The sequence below is a fragment of the Sinohyriopsis cumingii genome, chromosome 15, assembly GCF_028554795.1.
Source record: "Sinohyriopsis cumingii isolate HCF-2022 chromosome 15, ASM2855479v2, whole genome shotgun sequence".
Classification (NCBI taxonomy): Eukaryota; Metazoa; Mollusca; class Bivalvia; order Unionida; family Unionidae; genus Sinohyriopsis; species Sinohyriopsis cumingii.
In genome coordinates, this window is record NC_142975.1 from 56,127,323 (window position 1) to 56,155,188 (window position 27,866).

The 27,866-nt window shown below is 35.2% G+C and overlaps 1 protein-coding gene across 1 annotated transcript in view; it reads left to right on the forward strand.

Annotated features, from left to right (window-relative positions):
- Positions 1-27,646, forward strand: part of LOC149781837 (contactin-like) — a 104,296-nt gene extending 76,650 nt beyond the window's left edge. Inside the window, exons 20-23 of the mRNA XM_089936025.1 lie at positions 5,710-5,893; positions 8,762-8,877; positions 17,190-17,364; positions 21,621-27,646. Of these exons, the coding sequence (XP_089792151.1) occupies positions 5,710-5,893; positions 8,762-8,877; positions 17,190-17,364; positions 21,621-21,778 (633 nt within the window). The 3' untranslated portion in view covers positions 21,779-27,646. The remainder of the gene's footprint in view (positions 1-5,709; positions 5,894-8,761; positions 8,878-17,189; positions 17,365-21,620) is intronic.
- Positions 27,647-27,866: the final 220 nt, after the last annotated feature.

The window sequence follows — 27,866 nt, forward strand, 5'->3', positions numbered from 1 at the left end:
AGACATTCATCAATTTGAAATGCCTGCTCTAGGGTCCATAGTATTTCAGTGAGATATCCATCTATTTTTAATTGCCTACTCTAGTGTCCATAGTACTTCAATGAAACATTCATCAATTTAAGTTGCCTGCTCTATTGTCCATAATACCTCAGAGAGACATCCATCAATTTTAATTGCGTGCTGTAGGGTCCATAGTATTTCAGTGAGATATCCATCTATTTTTAATTGCCTGCCCTAGGGTCCATAGTACTTTAGTGAGACATCCATCTATTTTTAATTTCCTGCCATAGACATCGATAGCACTTCAGTTAGACATGCTTCTATTTTTAATTGCCTACTCTAGAGTCCATAATTCTAAAGTGAGATATCATCAATTGTAATTGCTTATTCTAGAGTCCTTAGTACTTCAGTTAGACATGCATCTATTTTGAATTGCCAGCCCTAGGGTCCATAGTACTAAAGGAAACCATTTATTATTAATTGCCTTCTCTTGGGTCCATTGTACATCAGTAAGGCATTCATCTGTTTTTTATTACATGTCCTATAGTCCTTAGTACTTCAATGAGACATCCATCAATGTTAATTGCCTTCCCTAGGGTCCATAGTACTTAAGTGAGACATGCATCAATTTTAATTGCCTACCCTAGGGTTCATAATACTTAAATGAGGCATTCATCTATTTTTAATTGCCTGCCTTTGAGTTTATAACACTGACATCAATTTAACAGCAATATTTGACCTTGCCTATGAATTCTGTCAACAATTGTCTCTTAACCCTTTACCTCATAGAGCATAGTGACAAAGTGCAGTGCGCTATAAATAGAACACCTGTTACCTAGTCGACAGCATACGCATAGCTTGCCTGTGAACTGTTAAGCAATGTAGTGTATGTTACGTTTAACAGCAATTTTAACCATTTTACATTTTTGGTACACATCTATTACATGTGGAACAATTTAAGAGTAAGGTCCGATTGTTATAGCTGTATAGTTATTTTTCATGGAAGAATTTGTATGTGCTTTAAAATCTTGAGAGAACTTGTTCACCGTCATGTTAGTGAGGCCGCGTGACCAACCATAGCTGCCATTTCCCATACGCGAAATTAACATGTTTTTCTTCTGTGTCTACATCATTAAGTCATCTGAATTTGATAATTTATAAAAACTGATTGCTGCCTACATCAATATCAGAGCCTTTACCTAAGTTATTGAATCTTTCATAGTTGTGATTCTAATTGTGAAAACTTGGTAAGTGCTGAATGAAATCCGCTACCGCCATTTTGGAGAGTGGAGATTATGACCCAGTTACTTTAAATAGCAGATATTGACCAGTGCATAAACAGCGACCATGTGATCTGACTTAATTGTCATTCGCAGAAATGAATGTAGTATCTAATGGGGGGGTTTTCCCTGAAGGTGGCACTACGAAAACCAACTCAAAATGGCTGATGTTTACAGCAGGCGTCAAAAGGTGCTTCCTTGCAAATGGAGTAGAGGCGTCAAAAGGCGCTTCCATATGAATGGAGTAGAGGCGTTCAAAGACGCTTGCATGAGGTAAAGGGTTAATGCAATGCTTCATTGATTTCACCTGTGAATTGCATTGTATATCTCATGTGACGTGTAATTCTGGCGATACAAAAATTGTCATGCTGGCCTGGTACAGGATGGACAAGCATCATTACCACTTGCTATGATAATGAGCAATAAATACAATTAGGGATGTTGCCTCTGTTGTCAAAATGGCCACTATTGCAGACCTTTCAGATTTTGATGACAACACAGTGAACAAGGACTGACATGGTATGGCAGCCTATGTGGGCCAATAGTATGCAATCAACACAGATGTCTACCTTATACTGGGTTTGGTGAGCTTTCCTGGGATAGCTAGTTCCAGACTTGGACTCCAGATGGGTCATGGTCATCAATTCCCAGATATTCCTGTTTCCGGTTTTAAACACATATAATGGCCAGGTGCCGGCAGCCATGACAATTCTGACATTGGCTCGACTGACCTGGATGCCAATTATACAGAGTATAGTTGGCACTGGAATAGGGTACATTGATCAATGTTCATGGTATATATAGCATCTATCACCCAACCATGACAGCTCCACCACTAGATCGGATATAGACTCCAAGAATATTAACTCTTTTCCTACTACTAACAAGTATATCCATTGCATACATGTGCCTTGTATAATAATATGCAGTGACTGATAAGTTCACTTGTGAACAAACACTATAACTAACTGCTAGTGGATGTATCTGCTGGTACTAGAAATTGTCTATCAATAGATTAATTCTTTATGTTAATGTTACAGATGATCTCATTTGTTTATAATGAGTGATGAAAGGACATTTAACCAGTCAAAATAGAGAAAAGAAATGACTGTTCTTGCTCTGAAAGACTTCATTTACTAAATACAGTTGCTAGGTAGGTGGGGGTTATGGATTTGTCCCATAACTGATTGGTAATGCATGTGGTTGTTGTTGACAGTGGAAACAGTGACATTTGCTTGTGATTTGGAATTTGATTTTACATGCTTTTCAAAGGATAAATACATGATATTGATTTAGAAACTGTAGTCACATTGAAGTATCATCTTTATCCATTCTGTTGGAAATTGAGATAAAAATTTGACGATGAAGACAGTGCAGTGCCGACAAGATAACCCTTCTGTCACCAAGTTCACTGAAAGCATCATTCCTACTTGTCATTTGAATGAAGGGAACAAAAAGAAGAGATTTTGTCCTGACATATTTTTCCCTGGTTTTATTTGAAACAATTGTGACTAAAACCAACAATTATGTAACAAAATAAATGGCAGAGAAGCCTGGTTCTCTTCAGCAGCCCAATTTGTTACATTAAAAGCAATGACAGAATTATATGTAAATCCTGACTATACTGACGTAAACCTTAGTTTGGTTATCTACATTGCCCTTCCTTATTTCCAGTATACCACAAATTATGGCCTCCTGCCCTCCTTCCTAGAAGCAAGATGGCACCTTCATGAGTACTTGTTACATGTTAATCTCCTAGAGATAAAGGTCATAGTGCATATCATTCATTCATAGCTGGAGATGAAGGTCATATGTATACAATTCATTCATAGCTGGAAATGAAGGTCATAGTACATATCATTCATTCATAGCTGGAAATGAAGCTCGTATGCATACAATTCATTCATAGCTGGAGATAAAGGTCATAGTGCATATCATTCATTCCTAGCTGGAAATGAAGGTCATAGTGCATACAATTCATTCATAGCTGGAGATAAAGGTCATAGTGCATATCATTCATTCCTAGCTGGAAATGAAGGTCATAGTGCATATCATTCATTCCTAGCTGGAAATGAAGGTCATAGTGCATATCATTCATTCCTAGCTGGAAATGAAGCTCATATGCATACAATTCATTCATAGCTGGAGATAAAGGTCATAGTGCATATAATTCATTCCTAGCTGGAAATGAAGGTCATAGTGCATATCATTCATTCCTAGCTGGAAATGAAGGTCATAGTGCATATCATTCATTCATAGCTGGAAATGAAGCTCATATGCATACAATTCATTCATAGCTGGAGATAAAGGTCATACTGCATATCATTCATTCATAGCTGGAAATGAAGCTCATATGCATACAATTCATTCATAGCTGGAGATAAAGGTCATACTGCATATCATTCATTCCTAGCTGGAAATGAAGGTCATAGTACATATCATTCATTCATAGCTGGAAATGAAGCTCATATGCATACAATTCATTCATAGCTGGAGATAAAGGTCATAGTGCATATCATTCATTCATAGCTGGAAATGAAGCTCATATGCATACAATTCATTCATAGCTGGAGATAAAGGTCATACTGCATATCATTCATTCCTAGCTGGAAATGAAGGTCATAGTGCATATCATTCATTCATAGCTGGAAATGAAGGTCATACTGCATATCATTCATTCATAGCTGGAAATGAAGGTCATAGTGCATATCATTCATTCATAGCTGGAGATGTTATATGGAAATGGCTTATTTTGGTTCTGTCTGAAAGTCAACTGTCTACAATTACAGCAGAAGGCAAGGGCAGACAAGTCACAGACCTCTCACTCCTGGAGTTTAACTTTTTCAGGAGGTGGGTGTCAGTGCTGACAAATTCATTCTATTGCATCACTTAGCAGGTTGAATGTCCTAGTTGACTCTTGTTCCTTTGGTTTCATCTGTTTCATACTAAATGGTTCATTAAGTTGGATCTGTGTCTGCTGGGATTGACCTCTTCTAAACCTTTTGCAATGAAGTGGAATGCGAAGCTCACAATCTTCAGCTTGCTAGTCCCAGGTTAGAAAGACTGGGCAGTCAATGCCCTTTCTTTGAACTAATTCTTGGGTTTTGCAAAAGTGAGGAAATCAGACTGTTGTCTTATCCTGATTGCTTCCCTCAAGTGGATCAAATCTTGGATCAATGATCTACTAAATCTAGCAACAGAAATTCCCAGGAAAATCTCAGCTTCTCCACACCTACTTGAGCAGTTGTAAAGGCAGGTGTTCAGTGAGCACTCAGAGATGTTGATGCTTGACTTAAGTTAGAGAGCTATCAAAAGAAAAAATGCTGTGGTGGACAAAATGCTTTTAAGTAAGGAGGCATAGCATTATAAAAGCATGTGTGAGGTTATGGAGATTTATCTCCCATTGGTGTAAATGAAAATTCTTATATACCCTCAAAAACCTCAGCACAACATATGGTAGCTTCCTTCTTTAGGTTCTCCAATTAAAATAAGTTAGCTCCCATTGCTACCAAGGTCAACTGTTTAACTTTCTTTGATACATTCCAACATCATAGAAGGGAGAATAGAAGCCAGAACAAAAACATCTGTGAGACCTCCTTTAGAACTTTGGCTTGTTTCAAATGAAGGCTTTAGCCCAATTCATATGCAATGGAATCTTCCATAGACTCTGAAAAGACCGAATAAAACAATCTTTAAAACCAATGTCAGAAGCTCCTTGTTTCACCTATAATACAAAACCAGGTTCCTAGTCATTCTAGCTATAGCTGGCAGGATTAGTTGGATAAATGCTTGTCTTTTGATCTGATATATGTGGGTTATCTACTGTCTTTGCAAGGAACTAACCCAAGACAATGCATTTCTTGCACAAAGCAGTTTGCAAGGTTAGTGTGGTCAGTACTTTCTTCAAAACTGCTCAAAATTCAAAGCTGCATCACATGATTTAGGAGACCAGAAACAGGCAGTCTCCAGAAACGTCCTTTATCTCATACCTAGCCACTTAATGTATTATGATGGAGTAACATATTTGAAGGAAAAAGACATTTTTGGAGTATATATAAAAAAAATTCCTGATCGTAATCTCAGGCTTCACTCTCTCAAGCCCAACAAGTAGTTAAATCCCTTAATCCCGGAATTTATGACATGCTCATCTGCTCCAGTAGTAAGTTATGAATGGATGGGATTGGTCCCAATCTCATCTGACTTCCTCATTGGCAAAAAGAAGACTTTTATTTAACACTTTTGTTGTTAATTCAATTCCCTCAGAGGCTCCTTGAATTTGCAGTGGATTGTTTGGTAAGGTTATGTTCTTTAGCAATTCTTGAATTTAGTCCAAAAATTAGGTTTTTTAGATGTAAAACTAAGCATTGCACAAATGTAGGCTTAGTTTTTGTTTTATTGTTTTATGAAAATGTATTTATTTTTGTCATAGATCATATATTACCATGAAGCGAGCCCAGACATCAAGATACAAAAGAATGTATACGGGCAACAGTCCACAGCGTTACTGGTTGGCCTTAAAGACAGTAGTAATTACTATGTATCGATGTATGTTTTCAACTCAGCTGCAAGAGGACCAAAATCTGGATGGAGAATGGTTGCGACTTTGCATAAAGGTAAATAATTTAAACTTTTGTGCACTGTTTGTCTTGCCTTGTTCAGGCAGATCACAAAACTTGAGTATTACCTGACTAGAGACTATCGTGTTAGCTACAGTAATACTATTGTTTAGCTTACTAATGTAAGGTGAAGTGAGCTTATGATATGGTCCCATGTCTGTTAGGCACCTGGTGTGTGTCAGTCAACCAGTTTGTTACCATTCTATAGGATACATATCTGATCTGATTTAATCAATTTGGAATAATGGTTTATATCATAACTTCTCTACATTTCCTTGGAAAAGCCTGGAAACTCAAGGGTTTCCAGTCTTTGTATGGACTTCTCCAGCCTACATGGAAAATATTCAGCTGGATACTTCTGATCTGATTGGACCAGCTGTTAAGTAATGCAGGCCAGATTATCTCTGTCTGGCCTATAGTTACAAACTGACATACAGTGAGCTAGGTTAGGCTGGAGATTGGCCTACTTAAGCCTATAGTTACAAACTGACATACAGTGAGCTAAGTTGGACTGGAGATTGGCCTACTTAAGCCTATAGTTAAAAACTGACATGTAGTGAGCTAGGTTGGGCTGGAGATTGGCCTACTTAAGTCTATAGTTACAAACTGACATACAGTGAGCTAGGTTAAGCTGGAGATTGGCCTACTTAAGCCTGTAGTTAAAAACTGACATGCACTGAGCTAGGTTGGGCTGGAGATTGGCCTACTTAAGCCTGTAGTTACAAACTGACATACAGTGAGCTAGGTTGGGCTGGAGATTGGCCTACTTAAGTCTATAGTTACAAACTGACATGCAGTGAGCTAGGTTAAGCTGGAGATTGGCCTACTTAAGCCTGTAGTTAAAAACTGACATACAGTGAGCTAGGTTAGGCTGGAGATTGGACTACTTATTAAGCCTGTAGTTAAAAACTGACATGCAGTGAGCTAGGTTGGGCTGGAGATTGGCCAAGACTTTGTACAATAATAATGAAATTTACAGCATTAACCTTTGGTCACCAGTGTAAGCAGAGAGTGACCCATGGGTCATGTGACTTAACCTGGTGTTTATCTTTTGTGCTGAAAATTCTGAAAGTCATTTTTGTACAGGAAGGGTACACTATGTAATGACAGGGTTCATGGACAACTCACAGTATGTGTCTTTGCTTGCCAATGTCATTAATCCATGTCTGTACTGACCCATTTTATATGTATGTGAGCTGGGCACTGTACAACTCACAGTATGTGTCTTTGCTTGCCAATGTCATTAATCCATGTCTGTACTGACCCATTTTATATGTATGTGAGCTGGGCACTGTACAGAAGAAATGAACACAACACTCTCAGTCGTGGGGGCTATTTAGCGTCAATGATACAAGATGAAAGAAAAACAGGAAAAATAAAACCTACAACGAAACAGAATAGATACTTAAATATAAACTAATGTGAAAAGACAAATATAATACACAACCCACATGCTGGTATTTCAGCATATAGCAACACAATAATATAAAAATGACAGCTTACCAGACATGATGACCCTAAACATCCAGATGCCACAATTCTCATGATTTGTGTTCATCATGATAGGCGTAGACACAATGAAAAAGGTGTCATTAGTTCAGACATGATATGATGTGTACCTAGGTCATTTATTAAGTGCATGGCACTCGACGTTATCGTCTCCTTCATGCGCCTTGTGCAGTGATCGATCACTCATTCACATGCTCACTCATGACAAACACACACCTGGGTCACATACTCCCTCCCTAAGTGTAAATGTCTCCTGACATTTAACAAATTTGTGTCTGCACCCGAAAGAAATAGAAATCATTCTTGTCATGATTTAAATCAAACAGCCTGCAAACCAAACTTAAGACATTATGATGTCATCTTAAAGAACCAATGTCACACAAGGAAATTTATCAACATCCTAATGCAGTTTCATAATGCATTCATAATGTTGTATCTGTTGCAATATTCATGATATTTTGTTGTAATAAGCCACATTATGATAAAGAAAGTTTGCGCTTTTTCGTAAATTGCAAATTGTCAGTTTTTGCCTTAAGGGATATTTTTTGTGTTGTGGTGTCTCTTGTCACTTTATGAAAAAGTTGAAAATATAAATTGGGATATACTTTGGTTTGCTGTTGTTCAATTGAATAAGCACTTTTAAATGGCATGCAATACATTACTTTATGACGGTGATGTATCAATGCAATAAACAAATGAACAAGTCTCAGAATAATGAGAGTGGACTGAACCGAAAATCTATAAAAAAGATACAACCTAATTATGTGTTAGTATGACACAGATACCCCCATTAATATGATGCATTTCACGGGCATAGTTCAATGTCAAACAAGGGCCATAATTCTCTTACATTTTGTTGGAAAATGGTGAACACGTAACTTGATCAAGGTTTTTCTTTGTAAAGTCTCATATCAAATTTGATTTTAATCATGCAGTTCTGAAGTTAATGAGCAGATATGAAATTTGTGATGGATTTAACATGATGTGAAGCAACAGGCAGGAACATGAAATGAAGTGATGGATTGGATAGACATAGTCAACAGTATACATCTTCCTCCAAAGAAATGATGGGGCATAAAAAAATCTGGTTCCATTGTCACAAAATGTCTTGTGAACATAATTTGAAGCAGACTCATCTGCCAACAATCCAAAATTAGGTTTAATATTATTTCTTCTTATCACTGATTTGAGAGTCTCATGAGAGTCTCATTAAGTCATGAGGTCATGGAGACAGTTTCATGACTTTTGAGAATGATTTCAAGATATTTTAAATAATTTTCAAAAATGCTTGGCATATTTATTAAAATAATTATGTAATCAATAAAATTGATCTTATGGTGAGTTGTTGCTTTACAGCTCCTGGTTTGTATCCAACAAATGTGCAAGCATGGTCCCATGGTGCCAACAGTGTGAGGATCACATGGCGAGGATTGAGTACCCAGTCAAATGAGGAATCGTTATTAGGATACCGGGTAAGGATATACATTTAATATTTGTTTATATTCTGTTTAAGTACGTTAAAATACTTCAATTTGCAGCTTGATTTTTTAAAATTCATACTCATCTGTTTAATGGATAATGAATTCTACCTACACTATGATCATAGCATGAAGTTCCAAGTACCTTACCTTGCTTCCTCGAGGAAAAACTTTGAAGAAAATGTCTCTGGTGGAGAATAGTCCCTGATGCTATGAATATGGCATGGGGAATAGAATGCCCTAATGCTACGAATATGGCATGGATAATGGTATGCCCCTAATGCTACAAATATGGCATGGAGAATAGTATGCCCCTGATGCTACAAATATGGCATGGAGAATAGTATGCCCCTGATGCTATGAATATGGCATGGAGAATAGTATGACCCTGATGCTATAAATATAGCATGGAGAATAGTATGCCCTGATGCTACAAATATGGCATGGAGAATCGTATGCCCCTTATGCTACAAATATGGCATGGAGAATAGTATGCCCCTGATGCTATGAATATGGCATGGAGAATAGTATGCCCCTGATGCTATAAATATGGCATGGAGAATAGTATGCCCCTGATGCTATAAATATGACATGGAGAATAGTATGCCCCTGATGCTACAAATATGGCATGGAGAATAGTATGCCCCTGATGCTATAAATATGGCATGGAGAATCATATGCCCCTGATGCTACAAATATGGCATGGAGAATAGTATGCCCCTGATCCTATGAATATGGCATGGAGAATAGTATGACCCTGATGCTATAAATATAGCATGGAGAATAGTATGCCCCTGACGCTACAAATATAGCATGGATAATTGTATGCCCTTGATGCTACAAATATGGCATGGAGAATAGTATGCCCCTGATGCTATGAATATTGGTGTGGAGAATAGTATGACCCTGATGCTATGAATATGGCATTGAGAATAGTATGACCCTGATGCTATGAACATTGGTGTGGAGAATAGTATGCTCCTGATGCTATGAATATGGCATGGAGAATAGTATGCCCCAGATGCTATGAATATAGCATGGAGAATAGTATGCCCCTGATGCTATGAGTATGGCATGGAGAATAGTATACCCTGATGCTATGAATATAGCATGGAGAATAGTATGCCCCAGATGCTATGAATATAGCATGGAGAATAGTATGTCCCTGATGCTATGAGTATGGCATGGAGAATAGTATACCCTGATGCTATGAATATGGCATGGAGAATAGTATGACCCTGATGCTATGAATATAGCATGGAGAATAGTATGCCCCTGATACTATGAATATGGCATGGAGAATAGTATGCCCCTGATGCTATGAACTTTGGTGTGGAGAATAGTATGCTCCTGATGCTATGAATATGGCATTGAGAATAGTATGCCCCTGATGCTATGAATATAGCATGGAGAATAGTATGCCCCTGATGCTATGAGTATGGCATGGAGAATAGTATACCCTGATGCTACAAATATGGCATGGAGAATAGTATGCCCCTGATGCTATGAATATTGGTGTGGAGAATAGTATGCCCCTGATGCTACAAATATGGCATGGAGAATAGTATGCCCCTGATGATATGAGAATGGCATGGAGAATAGTACACCCTAATGCTACAAATATGGCATGGGGAATAGTATGCCCTAATGCTATGAATATGGCATGGAGAATAGTATGACCCTGATGCTACAAATATGGCATGGAGAATAGTATGCCCCTGATGATATGAGAATGGCATGGAGAATAGTACACCCTAATGCTACAAATATGGCATGGGGAATAGTATGCCCTAATGCTATGAATATGGCATGGAGAATAGTATGCCCCTGATGTACAAATATGGCATGGAAGTATTGTTAGTGAAATTTCCAAAGATAAGGCATCGCTAACCTGTCAACATGCTGATGTGTTTTTACAGATCTCAGTTATGCCTCCTATTGTGTTACCTGTAATAATATTATGATAGTCTTGTGCGTGTAACTAGTAACACAATTGTTGATGAATTATCATAAAATGTGACAGAAGTATTGACATAAGATAAGCACCTGCTGTTCTTTAGGTTGTAATGCCATGATACAGTTTTCCTGCATTTTATGGTGTTAAATGTAACAATTCTTGTGAGTAATTTATTACAAGGCTTTTCTTGAATTACCCTGAAACATGTCCAACATTATTGCCATGAGACCAATATTTGCTGTATTATGTTGTCATGATCTGATGTGCATTTCCAGAGGTATGCCCCCTTTTTATAACTGTTAAAATGTGTTGTTTATATATATATATATATATATATATATATATATATATATATATATATATATATATATATATATATATATATATTGTAACGGCCGAGCTAGGTCCAGATAATAATACATTGGTGTATGGCACCAGGGATGAGTATGCTTCTGTTCAGCTGACTAAGGGGCCCAGGGGGAGAATGCAGTAAACTCAAACTCTTGGTTTCTTTTCAACCATAACACAAGATGATTTATTTATTAAGAAACAGTGAATAAAGTCAGTTCATAACCATGACAGTCTTCTTGTTTTTGTACTAACCTGAAATACTATCATTATTTGGAGGTACAGTATGGTATATGATAATTTCACACAAGGTTAGGGTACACATTAGCACCATACTATTAGTTCATTATATTATTACTTCTTTTGATGATTGAAAATAAGATTGACCATATTTGTATTTAGTTGCAATAAAGTTTACTTCAGAAGAGAAACTGACTTGATTGTAATATGTGAAATGTAAAAATCTGCAAGGAAAACACTTGCTTTATTTTCCACTTCAACTATAGCATAATAGTTATTTGAAGTGAATTGATATAGATGGAAGTAAATTGGCTGTCAAGTCGGTGAAGAAAACAGTCACAATGACAGACAATTAATACATTATAAAATAGAAACAACTTATGTTTCATAGATTGCTAGAATAAAATCAAGTATTGTTGAATTGAATTTAGAATGTCAAGTCAACGAGGAAAACACTCACAATGACTTAGACATTTTATTTCCCAAAGAACTTTGTTGGACCTATAATTTAAGAAAGGAATTATGTATTTGTAATATAGAGAAACTTCTCTGTATGTCTTCAGCTTCATAAAACTAATTAAATAAAGAAAATGAATAGAATAATAAAATAAAGTATCGGTCTGTGAGGACAACACTCATCTCACTTGACCATATAACTGAGTTTCAAATAACAAATGATATAAAAACATTTAGTCTGCTTGTAAAAGTAAATTAGAAATGACTAGAATGCATATAATTTTGGTAGAGAGAAGGGAATTAGAAAGAATAAATAAAAATTGATTTGTACTTAAATAAACTTTAAAAAAAATTTACTGTCCAAAATATTGCTCAAAGTTACATAACTCTATAAGAAGCTAAATAAATCAAAATAAAAAAAATTAACAAAATTTAAAACCTAGTTTGATGGCTGCTAGCTGACTGAACCCTCTCAAGCAGCCCACAAAGCCTTATATACTCCTGACAAAACCCACAACCAACAGAGCCCATGAAACCCACAAATCCAACAAAACCCAGAACGTGCACAAAGCCCACAGTTCTAACAAAACCCACAACCAACAGCCCACAAACTCACAGTTCTAGAAAACTCACAATTTTTGTTGAAATATTCAAACAAGCATGAGCTAGTATTGCATGTGTATATTTAGTCAATTTTCACATGGATTATTTATAGAAATTACCAGCTTGATATTTTACACAATTCTACATTGTGATTGTATTGCCCCAAGAAAAGAAAAAAAAATCAGTTTTGTATTTCGCGGCACATACCGTGTTATGCACTCTTACAATATTACCGAGTTAGACTGCACGACAGGGCAGTCGATATGTGTATGTACCAAAAAAATAAAGAAGAGAAAAACCAAACATAAATGCGATGATGTATACGTATGAACATCAGGGGCTATAATCACTATAATTATGTGTTGTACAGCCTTAAATGATTAACTAAAAATAGTCATTAATCAGATTTTCAAGGATGCCAGCCGCCAGCATGATGCTCCAATTTTTGGCTAGCTCAAAAACATGTAGACTATGCCAACTTACTATTAATTGACAAAGTAAATTAAACAGGATCCTAGAAAATATTAATGTCAACTCATTTGTAATGCACTGATATTTATATTTAAAAAAAGACGGAATTGTGCGACTAATATGAATAATGTTTATCGTATACATGCATGTATACCTCACTCCCTAAATGCAGGTTATTAAAATATATATATATAAATATAAATATATATATATATATATATATATATATATATATATATATATATATATATATATATATATATATATATATATATATATATATATATAATGTATGCACATCTTCTGATGAATTTCTCTGAAATTTGGTAGCCATTATTAACATAAGGTTAACATGCATATCCTCTGTTGACATAAGGTTAACATGCATATCCTCTGTTGACATGAGGTTAACATGCATATCGTCTGTTGACATGAGGTTAACATGCATATCCTCTGTTGACATGAGGTTAACATGCATATCCTCTGTTGACATGAAGTTAACATGCATATCCTCTGTTGACATGAGGTTAACATGCATATCCTCTGTTGACATGAAGTTAACATGCATATCCTCTGTTGACATGAGGTTAACATGCATATCCTCTGTTGACATTTGCTGATGCCTTAATAATCTCTGCCATGGAGTGTATTTTGTTACATTATCCATCTATCTCACTTGACGGTTCATTTTCACACCACAACTCAAGTTATCCAACATGTACATGTACCAAACTGTATATATAACACCACTGGTGTTAGAAAGAAACATATCAAATTCAGGATCAACAGATAAAAGTTCAAGGTCATTAATTGAAGGAATAATTTTTTAAATTATTTTTGTACACAAAGACATTAGTACTACATTGCATACCTGGATTAACATTGTTGACAGCTTGCATTTGGAGTAAGCAAGAAGCCTTTTCATCTTGGGATCAAAAGGTCAAGATCACTGTGATTTAAAGAAGAAAATAAGTTGTTGTTGTTGTTGTTGTGGGGTTTAATGCCATTTTTCAGCACACAATAGGATATGCATGGCGGCCTGTATTAATGGTGGAGGAAGAACCCAGGAAAACCCCGAGAAGAACCACCGACCTACGAGAAGCTGCTGGCAAGCTTTCTCACATACCCACATGTGATCCGTAACTGAGAGCGCCTTAGACCACTTGGCCACTCGGGGCCCCTAGAAAACAAGTATAATTACAGTAACATATATGTAACTTCTATGTCACAGTCTTAGACCAAATATTTTATGGCATGCACTTGGTGTTTGGAAAAAGCCTATCAATCTGGGCATGAAAATTTCAAAGGTTCAGAAAAATTAGTTCTACATTAAGACCTTGATGAAATTTTGTGGATGGATTGCACTTGTGGTTGGAAAAAGCATATTGATTTTGCAACTAAAGTGCCAAAGGTCAAGGTAACTGTGACTGAAGGAGGAATAATGGTTTCTCAGAATGGCATTAGTTCTATATCACAGACCTAAACCAAACCTTTTGGATGGCTTGCAGTTGGGATAAGAAAAAGCTTGTTGATGTTGGGGTCAAAAGGTCAGATGTCAAGGTCAATGACTTCTAGATAAAAAATGGTTTCTGCATGGAAATTTCATTTTGCAACTATGTACTGTTCTCAGTTTTTTTAATGATGTGCATGATAGCTAAGATAGAAGCATATTGAACTTGGGATTAGAATGTAAAGGTTCATATCACTATTGCTAAAATATGAAAGATAGTTTGTGCATAATAACTTAGGTTCTAGAACAAGTACCTTGTCCACAGATTACAGATAAGGTGTGGAAGATACATACTAATTTTGGTGCCCATAGGTCAAAGGTCAAGATCAATGTGGTAGAAAGAAACTGGATTTTGAAGATTAACTTTTCTTCTTAAGTAAGTTCCTTGACCAAACTTTGTAGGTGGCTTGCATTTACATTTAGGGTAATGAAGAAACTTATTTGTTATTGAGCCTGAAGGTCAGAGATCAAGGTCATACTTTACTTAGTCTATATCGAAATTGCATACCCCAACCAAAGGTTCTTTTTATGGAGACCTCTTGGTCAATAGACTCTAGAGTCAACAATGCCCCATTAGTTTCTTCACAGAGGATTGTTATACATGGACATTTCCTGTATATAGTGACTGAAACCTTGCCATTACAAATGCCTTGATATAATGAACACACACATTGGACCCAGAGAATACAAATTCCATGATATAATGAAGTTACACACACAGTGGACCCAGAGAATACAAATTCCATGGGGGGCCCCGAGTGGCCGAGTGGTCTAACGCGCTCTCCGTTACGGATCACTGCCATCTCACCTCTGTCTGCATGGGTTCGAGTCTCGGATTCAGCCAATGTGGGTATGTGAGAAAGCTTGCCAGTAACTTCTCGTGGGTCAGTGGTTCTTTCCGGGGTTTCCCCAGGTTCTTCCTCCACCATTAAAACTGGCCGTCATGTATAGCCTATCGTGTGCTGAAAAATGGCGTTAAACCCTACTACTACAACAACAACAACAACAACAAATTCCATGATATGATTAACAATTAACACACATGGGGCCCATAGAATACAAATTCCATGATATAATTAACAATTAACACACATGGGGCCCATAGAGTTCTTGTGTGTAAAGAGAATATTCTCTTTTATTTCATAGTAGTGAATGCTTCATTATAACATTACGGTGAGATGTTACAATGCTGTATATGTATGGATAATTTCATTACAGTGAGATATTACAATGCTGTATATGTATGGATCATTTTGTTAGAGTGAGATATTACAGTGCTGTATATGTATGGATCATTTTGTTAGAGTGAGATATTACAGTGCTGTATATGTATGAATCATTTTGTTAGAGTGAGATATTACAGTGCTGTATATGTATGGATAATTTTGTTAGAGCGAGATATTACAGTGCTGTATATGTATGGATAATTTCATTACACTGAGATATTACAGTGCTGTATATGTATGGATGATTTCATTACAGTGAGATATTACAGTGCTGTATATGTATGGATCATTTTGTTAGAGTGAGATATTACAGTGCTGTATATGTATGGATAATTTCATTACGGTGAGATGTTACAATGCTGTATATGTATGGATCATTTTGTTAGAGTGAGATATTACAGTGCTGTATATGTATGGATAATTTTTGTTAGAGTGAGAAATTATATTTCAGTGTTGTATATGTATGGATCATTTTGTTAGAGTGAGATATTACAGTGCTGTATATGTATTTATCATTTGTTAGAGTGAGATACTATAGTGCTGTATATGTATGGATCATTTGTTAGAGTGAGATACTATAGTGCTGTATATGTATGGATCATTTGTTAGAGTGAGATACTATAGTGCTGTATATGTATGGATCATTTGTTAGAGTGAGATACTATAGTGCTGTATATGTATGGATCATTTGTTAGAGTGAGATACTATAGTGCTGTATAGGATATTTCTTATGTCTGCCACTAGCTATTGATGAATTGTCAAGAAACTTTATAAACATTATCAACGTGAGGACTGTATTACAGTGTGCATATTGTTCTGTTGTTGTACTGTGATTGATTTTCAAGAGTTATGCCCCTTTTCAGTATTACTGTTTGTAATATATATATGAAATTCTTGCACATGCAAATGTTCCCACAGCTTCTGACTAATTGTTCTGAAACTTGGCTGTCATTATTGATATGGTCTTTTGTAATGTTCCTTCAATTTTGTTTTAATGTTAGGTCCACCATTTGTAAACATTCTTTTTCATAAGACAGACCTGACATACATGAATACATTCTGCCATTAGCATCCATGTCATGATTATTAGTTCACTCTGACACGATTAATGTGAGTGTTAAAAATTTCACTTAGTATTTGAACATTATTTTTTACTGTTTTCCCTCTTATTCCATTTCTGAATCTTGTGTTGAATGAAAAGACTTTCAACAAAGGTTCTAAGCTCACTCACTCTCTCTCAAAAGAGGCATGCATATTCATGAAGATATAATACATCTATTATGCACCAACCAGTGAGGAGAAAAAGAGCATCAAGAAACAAAAATGCGATGAACAGATAATTTTATGCCTTATCATAACAGTGGTAGGACACAGTGTGTTACCTTTGTCAGTCTGTCTGCTTGGTTTTTGCACTTGGGTCAGTTTTAAGCACAATGACGGGGCATCTTTGTTTTATTAACACATTTCAAATTTATCCTTGTTTCACATGTTTCAGTTGATGTACTGGAAAGCATCAGAAGATATGAGATCGTGTAAAACAGTTGATGTTCCAATGGTGGATGAGGCCATTGTAGAGGGCATTCAACCCAATGAGGTTTATAATGTGAGAGTTTTAGGTGTGAGCCCTGGAGGAAGGGGACAACTCAGCCCTGCTGTACACTTTACTTTAGGTGAGTATTTCATGCAGATATATAGATAGATTGATGGATGAATAGATGGATGAAAGTATCAGTAGGCAATGTTTGCACAAAAATGCCCATTAATAGCCAAAATTGCTTCTTGTTTTTAGACTGGAAGAAACATTAATTTTGGGTCACAAAGTTTGACAAAATGCATTACCCTTTCAAACTTTGGCTCATTCTGCAATGAAAGTGAAAATCAAATTGCCTAAAAATTTGCAAGGTTGAATGATTTAAGACATGATTTAAAGGCTGTTTACTTATATATATCTATATACATTAAAGTATCACATGACTGTGAGTTGGTTAGTAGACTATGCAGTGTCTCAGCTATGTCCTGCTGCATTAAAAAAAAAATACACTCCAGGCTGTTGGATTGCATTTGATTATCAGCTGTGGCAGCTGATATTCTTTTGGCTGTTTCCTTTGTTTATATCAAGTAAAATGAAGCCACATGCTGCTGCATCTGTTAAGTTCCTCATTTGACAGGATGGAGGCTTCATTCTTCATTTTACAGGATGGAGGCTTCATATATGATCTGGTGTGCATCATTGATGTTACGTTTTTCGAAACTATAGACCTTTGGACAACTTTGGCAGAAAAAGTGCCAAAAATAAAACTACTTCGAGAATTACCGTGACAGTAATCAATGAATGTTTGGTTTATTTTGATGTGTCCAGTAAACGGTAGCAATTTTATAAGCTGTAACAAAGACACTGAAAGGAAAAAAATGCAAAATGAAAAGAAAATAATTTTAATTTGAGCTTAAACCAATATTACTGAATCATGGTCTTCAACTGTCTGTATGTCCGTCTGCTCATAACTGCACACCCACACTGATACTTGGTCCATGTAGTCTCTTCAAACAAATGCAACAGAAACTTCTGTCATTGTTTCTCTCTTGGTTGTACTAAAACAAACTTGCATATAAAACTCTAGAACCAAATATTTTCAAAATAATTTATTTTATATATGCAATTATATACAAATTATACCTGAATATCCTACAAATATAGCATTAAAATATGTATACTACTAACATATTCTTCATAAAAATAATTGGAAGCTTCTCCCTCACTTCATAACTATAGTCTGTCACTCCTCCTTCGGGGATACCCACAGAAGCTCAGCTGGTATAGTGCTGGTCTCGTAATCCTAAGGTCATGGGTTGGATACCCACCCAAGTCAGGTTGGCTGTTTCGATGTGTACTAGGGAAAGGTACTTAGCATGATATTAGCCAATAATGTGATAAAAGTACTGTTAAAACAAACTGAATCCATTTCCCTTATATTTGCCTTGTCTTGTTTTAAGGCTTTGGGATGGTCTCTGCAATCGACAAGACAAGTGACTTTTCTGTTTTAAGGCTTTGGGATGGTCTCTGCAATCGACAAGAAAAGTGACTTTTCTGTTTTAAGGCTTTGGGATGGTCTCTGCAATCGACAAGAAAAGTGACTTTTCTGTTTTAAGGCTTTGGGATGGTCTCTGCAATCGACAAGAAAAGTGACTTTTCTGTTTTAAGGCTTTGGGATGGTCTCTACAAACGACAAGAAAAGTGACTTTTCTGTTTTAAGGCTTTGGGATGGTCTCTGCAATCGACAAGAAAAGTGACTTTTCTCTTTTAAGGCTTTGGGATGGTCTCTACAATCAACAAGAAAAGTGACTTTTCTGTTTTAAGGCTTTGGGATGGTCTCTACAATAGACAAGAAAAATGACTTTTCTATTTTAAGGCTTTGGGATGGTCTCTACAATCGACAAGACAAGTGACTTTTCTGTTTTAAGGCTTTGGGATGGTCTCTACAATCAACAAGAAAAGTGACTTTTCTGTTTTAAGGCTTTGAGACGGTCTCTACAATCGACAAGACAAGTGACTTTTCTGTTTTAAGGCTTTGGGATGGTCTCTACAATCGACAAGAAAAGTGACTTTTCTGTTTTAAGGCTTTGGGATGGTCTCTGCAATCGACAAGAAAAGTGACTTTTCTGTTTTAAGGCTTTGGGATGGTCTCTACAATCAACAAGAAAAGTGACTTTTCTGTTTTAAGGCTTTGGGATGGTCTCTACAATCGACAAGACAAGTGACTTTTCTGTTTTAAGGCTTTGGGATGGTCTCTACAATCAACAAGAAAAGTGACTTTTCTGTTTTAAGGCTTTGGGACGGTCTCTACAATCGACAAGACAAGTGACTTTTCTGTTTTTTAAGGATTTAGGATGGTCTTGGCAGTAGAAAAGAAAAGTGACTTCTCAGTGTTTTGTGGCTTAAGAATGGTCTCGGCAATGGACTAAGAGAAGTGACATCTTAATGTTTTGAGGCTTTAAGAATGGTCCCTGCATTTGATTATGAGAAGTGACATCTCACTGTTGTGAGACTCTTGGATGGATGTACCAATGCAATCACTGGTGATAATTGCATCACATCACTGATAACTGTATCACATCAGTGATGATTGTCTGCTAGACAAATGTCGTGGCTGGTAAGGTATAATGACAAGAACAATGTAGTTGTGGCTGGTAAGGAATAAAAACAAAAACAATGCCATGATGGTAAGGAATAAAGACAAGAACAATTTTGTGACTGGTAAGGAATAAAGACAAAAACAATGTCATGGCAGTAAGGAATAAAGACATAAACAATGTCATGGCAGTAAGGAATAAAGACAAGAACAATGTAATGGCAGTAAGGAATAAAGACAAAAACAATGTCATGGCAGTAAGGAATAAAGACAAAAACAATGTCATGGCAGTAAGGAATAAAGACAAAAACAATGTCATGGCAGTAAGGAATAAAGACAAAAACAATGTCATGACAGTAAGGAATAAAGACAAGAACAATGTAATGGCAGTAAGGAATAAAGACAAAAACAATGTCATGGCAGTAAGGAATAAAGATAAAATCAATGTCATGGCTGGTAGTATATAAAGAAATTAAAAGTGTAATGAATACAATCACAGACTATGATATGAAGGGCATTCAACCATGGAATTTTAGTGGCAACCTTAAACTAATAAATTTTCTAATCCATTTGTGTTTTTCATCCCAGGTTTGGTTATAATTCATCATTTTGTCTTTCATGCTGTTTAAAAAAATAGATTCATCATTGTTGTATTATTGAAACGGACTATACAATCTACATCATGTGTACTTCTTTCTCCAACATATATATACACATGCGCTGTTAGGGACCTGCTTTGAGGATTGCTTATATGAGTCACTCTAAGAAATAGTCTTGGAAGCAACATGCTTGTGTCTGTTCCAGTATATACATTTCACTTCAGATAGTTTATGACAAGAAACACAACAATCATTGCATTTACATTCATTCAGCCTTTGTTTGAACTTTTGTTTTACATATTTCTATTGCAAAATTACACATTTTAAGGAGTGTATATAGAGATAGCGCACTGCAAGCAGAATAGACCCTGATCTGGCATCACACAGGCAGATCATGGATATTGTTTGGTTTACTGATTACTCTCAGTAAACTGCATAGATCCAGATCTGCCAGTGTATTATATGTAGTTGGACTTGAGTTGTAAGTAAGTATATACAGTAGAAATATAAATCAATAGATGCAAATAAATAGAAAATAGATGAAAAATATGGTCTGCTTGCATATACATGATGTTGCAATGAAAGTTATTCTGTGGATTTAAATAGCAAATGGTGTGAATATTAAATTTGTTAAAAATACTGAAGAGTTCTGTGAATATTAAATTTGTTAAAAATATTGAAGAGTTCTGTGAATATTAAATTTGTTAAAAATATTGAAGAGTTCTGTGAATATTAAATTTGTTAAAAATATTGAAGAGTTATGTGAATATTAAATTTGTTAAGAATATTGAAGAGTTCTGTGAATATTAAATTTGTTAAAAATATTGAAGAGTTCTGTGGATATTAAATTTGTTAAAAATATTGAAGAGTTATGTGAATATTAAATTTGTTAAAAATATTGAAGAGTTCTGTGAATATTAAATTTGTTAAAAATATTGAAGAGTTCTGTGAATATTGAAGAGTTATGTGAATATTAAATTTGTTAAGAATATTGAAGAGTTATGTGAATATTAAATTTGTTAAGAATATTGAAGAGTTCTGTAGCTTGTCTTAGACAAGCCACATAACTCTTTAACTTATTTAAAAAACTTACATGTGCATCGGAATGCATGCAGTTTGTTTGTTTATATTTTAAACGTATCTTCTTGATTGATTTTCAGATGTAAATTACTGAATTTGTTCTCTTTCTTGTTCATTCAGGTGGACAGGTAGCAATTGACCCCTCAGTAACAGAGTACAAATTTGCAGGAGATGGTAACAAAGCATCAAATATAAAGACATCTACTTCTGTTTGGGTTTTATTGGTTATTTTGACAGTGTTTCTCATCCGTGTTAGAACAATATATATGGCAGGATAAGCTAGCGTGTGATGAGCGATCAAATGTATCATGTTATTTGTTAATATCGTACACTTTAAATAAACAGTATTATGGGTCAGAGACCACTCATTCAGTTGGCAAAATCTATACAGGGAGTTATTTTTGTGAATGTCAGATTTAACAATTTTCTCTTTTTAAAAAAAGGATTTTAAATTTGGCAAGTTTTAATTTAGTGTTTATACATTCAGTATTCCCTCATTAAAACAGACATTGGAGATATGGAGTATAACCACTCATTATAACAATCATTGGAAATATGGAGTATAACCACTCATTATAACAGTCATTGGAGATATGGAGCATAACCACTCATTATAACAGTCATTGGAGATATGGAGCATAACCACTAATTATAACAGTCATTGGAGATATTTAGCATAACCACTCATTATAACAGTCATTGGAGATATGGAGTATAACCACCTTATAATGAGACCATCTTATTGTGAAAGACAGTACATTTACAGTACTTCCTCATTATAATGGTCATTTGAGATGCGGAGTATACCCACCTTATAGCGGAGCCATCTAATAATGAAGTACATGATACATAGACAGTACTCCCTCATTATAACAGTCCATAGCTTTTACCCACCTAACAGTGAGACCACCTTATAATGAAATACATGATACATATATAGTACTCTGTCAATATAACACAGTTATAGGAGCTATGATGTATTCCCATCTTATAGTATGACCACCTTGTAATGAAGTACATGATACACATATAGTACTCTGTCAATATAACACAGTTATAGGAGCTATGATGTATTCCCATCTTATAGTATGACCACCTTGTAATGAAGTACATGATACATATATAGTACTCTGTCAATATAACACTGTTATAGGAGCTATGATGTATTCCCATCTTATAGTATGACCACCTTGTAATGAAGTACATGATACATATATAGTACTCTGTCAATATAACACAGTTATAGGAGCTATGATGTATTCCCATCTTATAGTATGACCACCTTGTAATGAAGTACATGATACATATATAGTACTCTGTCAATATAACACAGTTATAGGAGCTATGATGTATTCCCATCTTATAGTATGACCACCTTGTAATGAAGTACATGATACATATATAGTACTCTGTCAATATAACACAGCTATAGGAGCTATGATGTATTCCCATCTTATATTGTGACCACCTTGTAATGAAGTACATGATACATATATAGTACTCTGTCAATATAACACAGTTATAGGAGCTATGATGTATTCCCATCTTATAGTATGACCACCTTGTAATGAAGTACATGATACATATATAGTACTCTGTCAATATAACACAGTTATAGGAACTATGAAATATTACAATTTTACAGTGTGACCACCTTGTAATGAAGTACATGATATATATATAGTACTCTGTCAATATAACACAGTTATAAGAGCTATGATGTATTCCCATCTTATATTGTGACCACCTTGTAATGAAGTACGCTGAGAACTTTTCAATAGTGAATGCCCATCCATGTCTCTTTTGGTGCTAGCAATGGCCAAAATTGTCAAATGTGATGAAACTGTGAAATGGCAACAAATATCAATTTTAAAACAATATATCTGGCAATTAAAACATTCAAGGTTTGTGGTAGTTGGCCAAGTTGCAATGTAAAGTGATTGTTGTCTAGTGCAATATTTTCAGGGTTAAAGTCCCCTATCGCTTGGACGATTTAATTTCTTTTGAGGTTAAAATAATGACAATAGAGGCTGAATTTAGGCAAGTACAATTTTTTTTATCATTTAAATAATTGTGAGTGTGGAAAGAAATATAGTTTGGACAACATAAGTATTTATTAAAATAAATGCAAGTAGATAATTGATGTATACTAAAGTTGAATGAAAGCAAGGTCTGGAAAATTCCATGGTACAGCTCATTTTAGTCTACCGGATCTTCAAACATGTTACTTTAGCACATGACAAAAGTTTACTGGAACAATGTAAGTCTCCAAAATGAAATATAATAGTACAATGCAGACCACAAAGCTAAGGTGACAAAATTGTCAAAGCAAATAAGATTATCTTTTTTTAATAGTACTATTAGTGCATTATGTACTATTATTTTCCTTATTCATGTTACATGTTGCTTGCCACCCAGATTTGGAGGGTGTGGAACAGTGTCCCCTCAGGATCATATGTGCAGCACTGAGTATAATTGTACTACTGAATGAGATGGGATTGATGAGCATTCATTCTTTATGACAGAAAACAAAGTTATTGTCAAGGACCGTATAATGAAGGAATACTGTATTGGTTTGTGCCTATTCTCAAGTACAAACATTTGTGCAGTACCAAAAATTATACGTTCTAAAATGAATCAAAGGGTGAAACATATTTTATTTTTATGGGTTATAATCTACTAGAAACTTGAACGTATATATATATAGTGACTGGTAATATGGCAATAAGCCAAAAACAAGGTACAGATAGTGATAGCCAATATGGCAGCCAGCTTAATATTATCCATATGGTAATGATTTCAGTTTATCTGACTACAGTAAAATGGACGATCTAATTTTGTTTCTTTTTCATGGAAAATGAATATCATATCTATAAAATAAGTTATGCCACAAAAAGTCTTTGTTTAGATGGAATAAAAGTAAACAGCAATGTCATCCTTCTAATCTGAAACCATGTAACCTTCACAACTGAATAAAGGAAACAATTTATCAACAGCCTTTCGATAATAACCATTTTAATATTAGTATTATGTTACCTTTCACTATTGTTTACCTTTCCCTTTCCACAATGTGAAAAGGTGAAGCTAAACAATAGTGACAGGTATTACATAATTTAAATGTATACCCCACCTGAACATTTTAATATCAGTAATATGTTACCTGTCACTATTGTAAAGCTTGGTGGTAAAGGTAATTTAAAACACTGTTTGCTTTAAATGTTTGATAGAACAACATAACATAGCTTTTATGCAGTGTACACTCAAATGTGTTCATAATAAAATGGAGAATTTCCATTGTTGACATCAATAGAAGGGCCATGTCATTAAACTGAAAAATATGGAACACACCTGATGGTTAATCACCATAATGAATGCTTTCAAGTGCATTAAACAATGAGTGATCTAATCTACAATTTTTACATTTTTGTACACGCCCATATTTAAAGTGGAGTGTATCAATTATGTTTTTATCCATCTTTTCAGTGTTTTGTTTTTCAGTACAATAATTTTAATTCTCTAAAATCTACATTTACTAAACTTTGCAAATAGTGTGCATTTGGGGTTAAGGAACGAGCCTTTCATTTTTTAGGTCAAATGTCAAGGTCAAAGTCAAGTGTCAAGGTCACTGTATGCAGAGAAACACTAGTTCTACATCACAAACTTTGACCAAACTTTTTGGGATAACTTGCATTCATTGTAGGAAGAAGCCTATCAATTTAGGGGTCAAAGGTCTTTGTTTGAAATCACTGTAACAGAAAGAAGAGATTGGTTTTCAGAGATAAATATTAGTTGTGCATAAGAGACCTGATCAGATACTGTGGATAGCAACCTCTTGGGGTAAGGAAGAATCTTTCTATTTTGAGGAATTTTGTGTATAAAGGTCAAAAGTTTGAGAATACTGATGGCTTGTAAGATTCAAGCAATATAGTCCATTAAACATGATAAAAGGAAAGAACATAAAGTGCGTAATATAGATAATGATGTTGTCATGTGCTAATACCAATATATCTATAAATATATGTAATCAGAATTATAAACTTGCTTCTCTTTTCATTTCTTAGCAAAGAATTAATGAAATCATTTATGGAATAAATGGAGAAAACATTTAAGTAATTACCTTTTATGATCATTTCTACTATTTTACTCTGAAGTAAACTGTATCAAGGAAGATAACTACATGGAGTCTCATTATTTCCTGATAGAATCTGAGTTATGTTCATTTTTATACATGACTGGCTTTTCAGGGTCAAAGGTGAATAGAGAAAAATAAGGTGCATTACCATTACAATCACCAACTATTCGTAGTAATGGAAGAGTAAACAGAATGTTATTGGCTTTGGAGGGAACCAGCATAACATATTTAGTTCTACATAGCAGACCTGGGCTAAACTTTGTAGATAGCTTGCACTTAAGTAAGGTATGTGCCTGTTGATTTGGGGGTTCAGAGGTCAAGGTAAGTGTGAGCATGAGAGAAATTTGCAGGGGAAAATAGTTGATAAATAATTAGTGGTCTCTACCCATCACGTCAGTATTAGGTGGAGTAACTTTATCTGGCTAGGAGATCCTACAACCTTTGGTCTTTATCTGAAATTATGATTTAGTGTAAACTGATCACAAGGCACTTTCCTTTAATAAAAGTCATTTTGGATTTGCTGGGAGTGGAAACTTGTAGTGTTAATTAATAGTTTGTTTTGTAATTGCATTTCATTGTGTTACTTTTCATTGTTAGGATTTACAAGCAAGTGGTCAGATTTTATCCTTGTGGTTTAACACTGTCACCGTTAAACTGGAAACAACACACCAGACCCAACAGCTTAACAGCAATGCAGAAAAAATTATGGGTTTATGCAGTTTGTCATGATTGATGATGTGAGTGAACTATATAGACCCTGATCTGCTGGCAAATTATATGACAGCAGATTAGGGTCTGTGTTGTCAGCAAGTGAATCTGGCTCTTAAAGGTGTTTAGTAAGTCACATGATAAATTCTCAGGTTCTGATTGGCTGACTACAGGGATCTATTGGACAGTATATATTTCTGCTTAACTGGACTACAGCAATTATACTGGTTCTAGTAAGCACTATTGCCACACACCAATGTCATAAAAGGGCTTGGTCTATATACCTCACCACTGAAGAACAGTTCAGATAAATGAAATAATAAAATATTACATGGTACTTGTGAGTATTAGAAGAGTGTAGATTCTTATCTGACATGTCATTAGAAGATCAGGTTATGTGTTTTATGCCAAAAGTGGTAGACCCTGACCTGCAAGAATATGTGATATATGATTGGTTTAACACAGATCTGACATCACATAATGTACCAGCAGATCTGGGCCAATACACTAGGAATAATTACTGTGATACACATAATGTACCAGCATATCTGGGCCAATGCATCAGGAATAATTACTCTGATGCACATAATGTACCAGCATATCTGGGCCAATGCATCAGGAATAATTACTGTGATGCACATAATGTACCAGCATATCTGGGCCAATGCATCAGGAATAATTACTGTGATGCACATAATGTACCAGCATATATGGGCCAATGCATCAGGAATAATTACTGTGATGCACATAATGTACCAGCATATCTGGGCCAATGCATCAGGAATAATTACTGTGATGCACATAATGTACTAGCATATCTGGGCCAATGCATCAGGAATAATTACTGTGATACACATAATGTACCAGCATATCTGGGCCAGTGCATCAGGAATAATTAATATGATGCAGATCAGGGTCTACTTTGTTTGCAGTTGGAACTGACTTAAGACAATATATATTGTACATTGTTTGCAGTTAAGTTTCTTTAAGTACATTAATCATTGTACACTTATATACAAGAAAGGAGACAAAGATTAATTATTGTGCATTTACTCATTATAACTTGACATTCCTCATACCTGTACAAAAAGGTTTTAACATGTGTGTTCTAAATGTGAAATCCACACATTTCCTAATTTTTTTAAACAGGAAAGACTATTTTATTATTTCATGTATAGTTTAAATGCCATTAAGAAAAACTTTTACATACATTATTTTTGTACAATTTTATGCAGTGTATGAAATCCATTTTTATGTGTATTCCACTCTGCATTTTGAGTTAATAAAATACACTCAGTTAAATTTTCCAATGACTTTGTGGTTGCATTTTTAGCTCCTGTTGTGAGATACTTTGACTACCCACTAGAGCTAGCATTGTTTTTATACAATTCCAGATAAAATAACAATAACATGAGACTTATAAATATATATTGAAAAGACTTCCTCACAATGAATGCCCTAACTGGGTGTGACAATTCCAGTTTTGACCGGCTATGGATAAAGTGTTGAAAATGGTCTTGAAATTT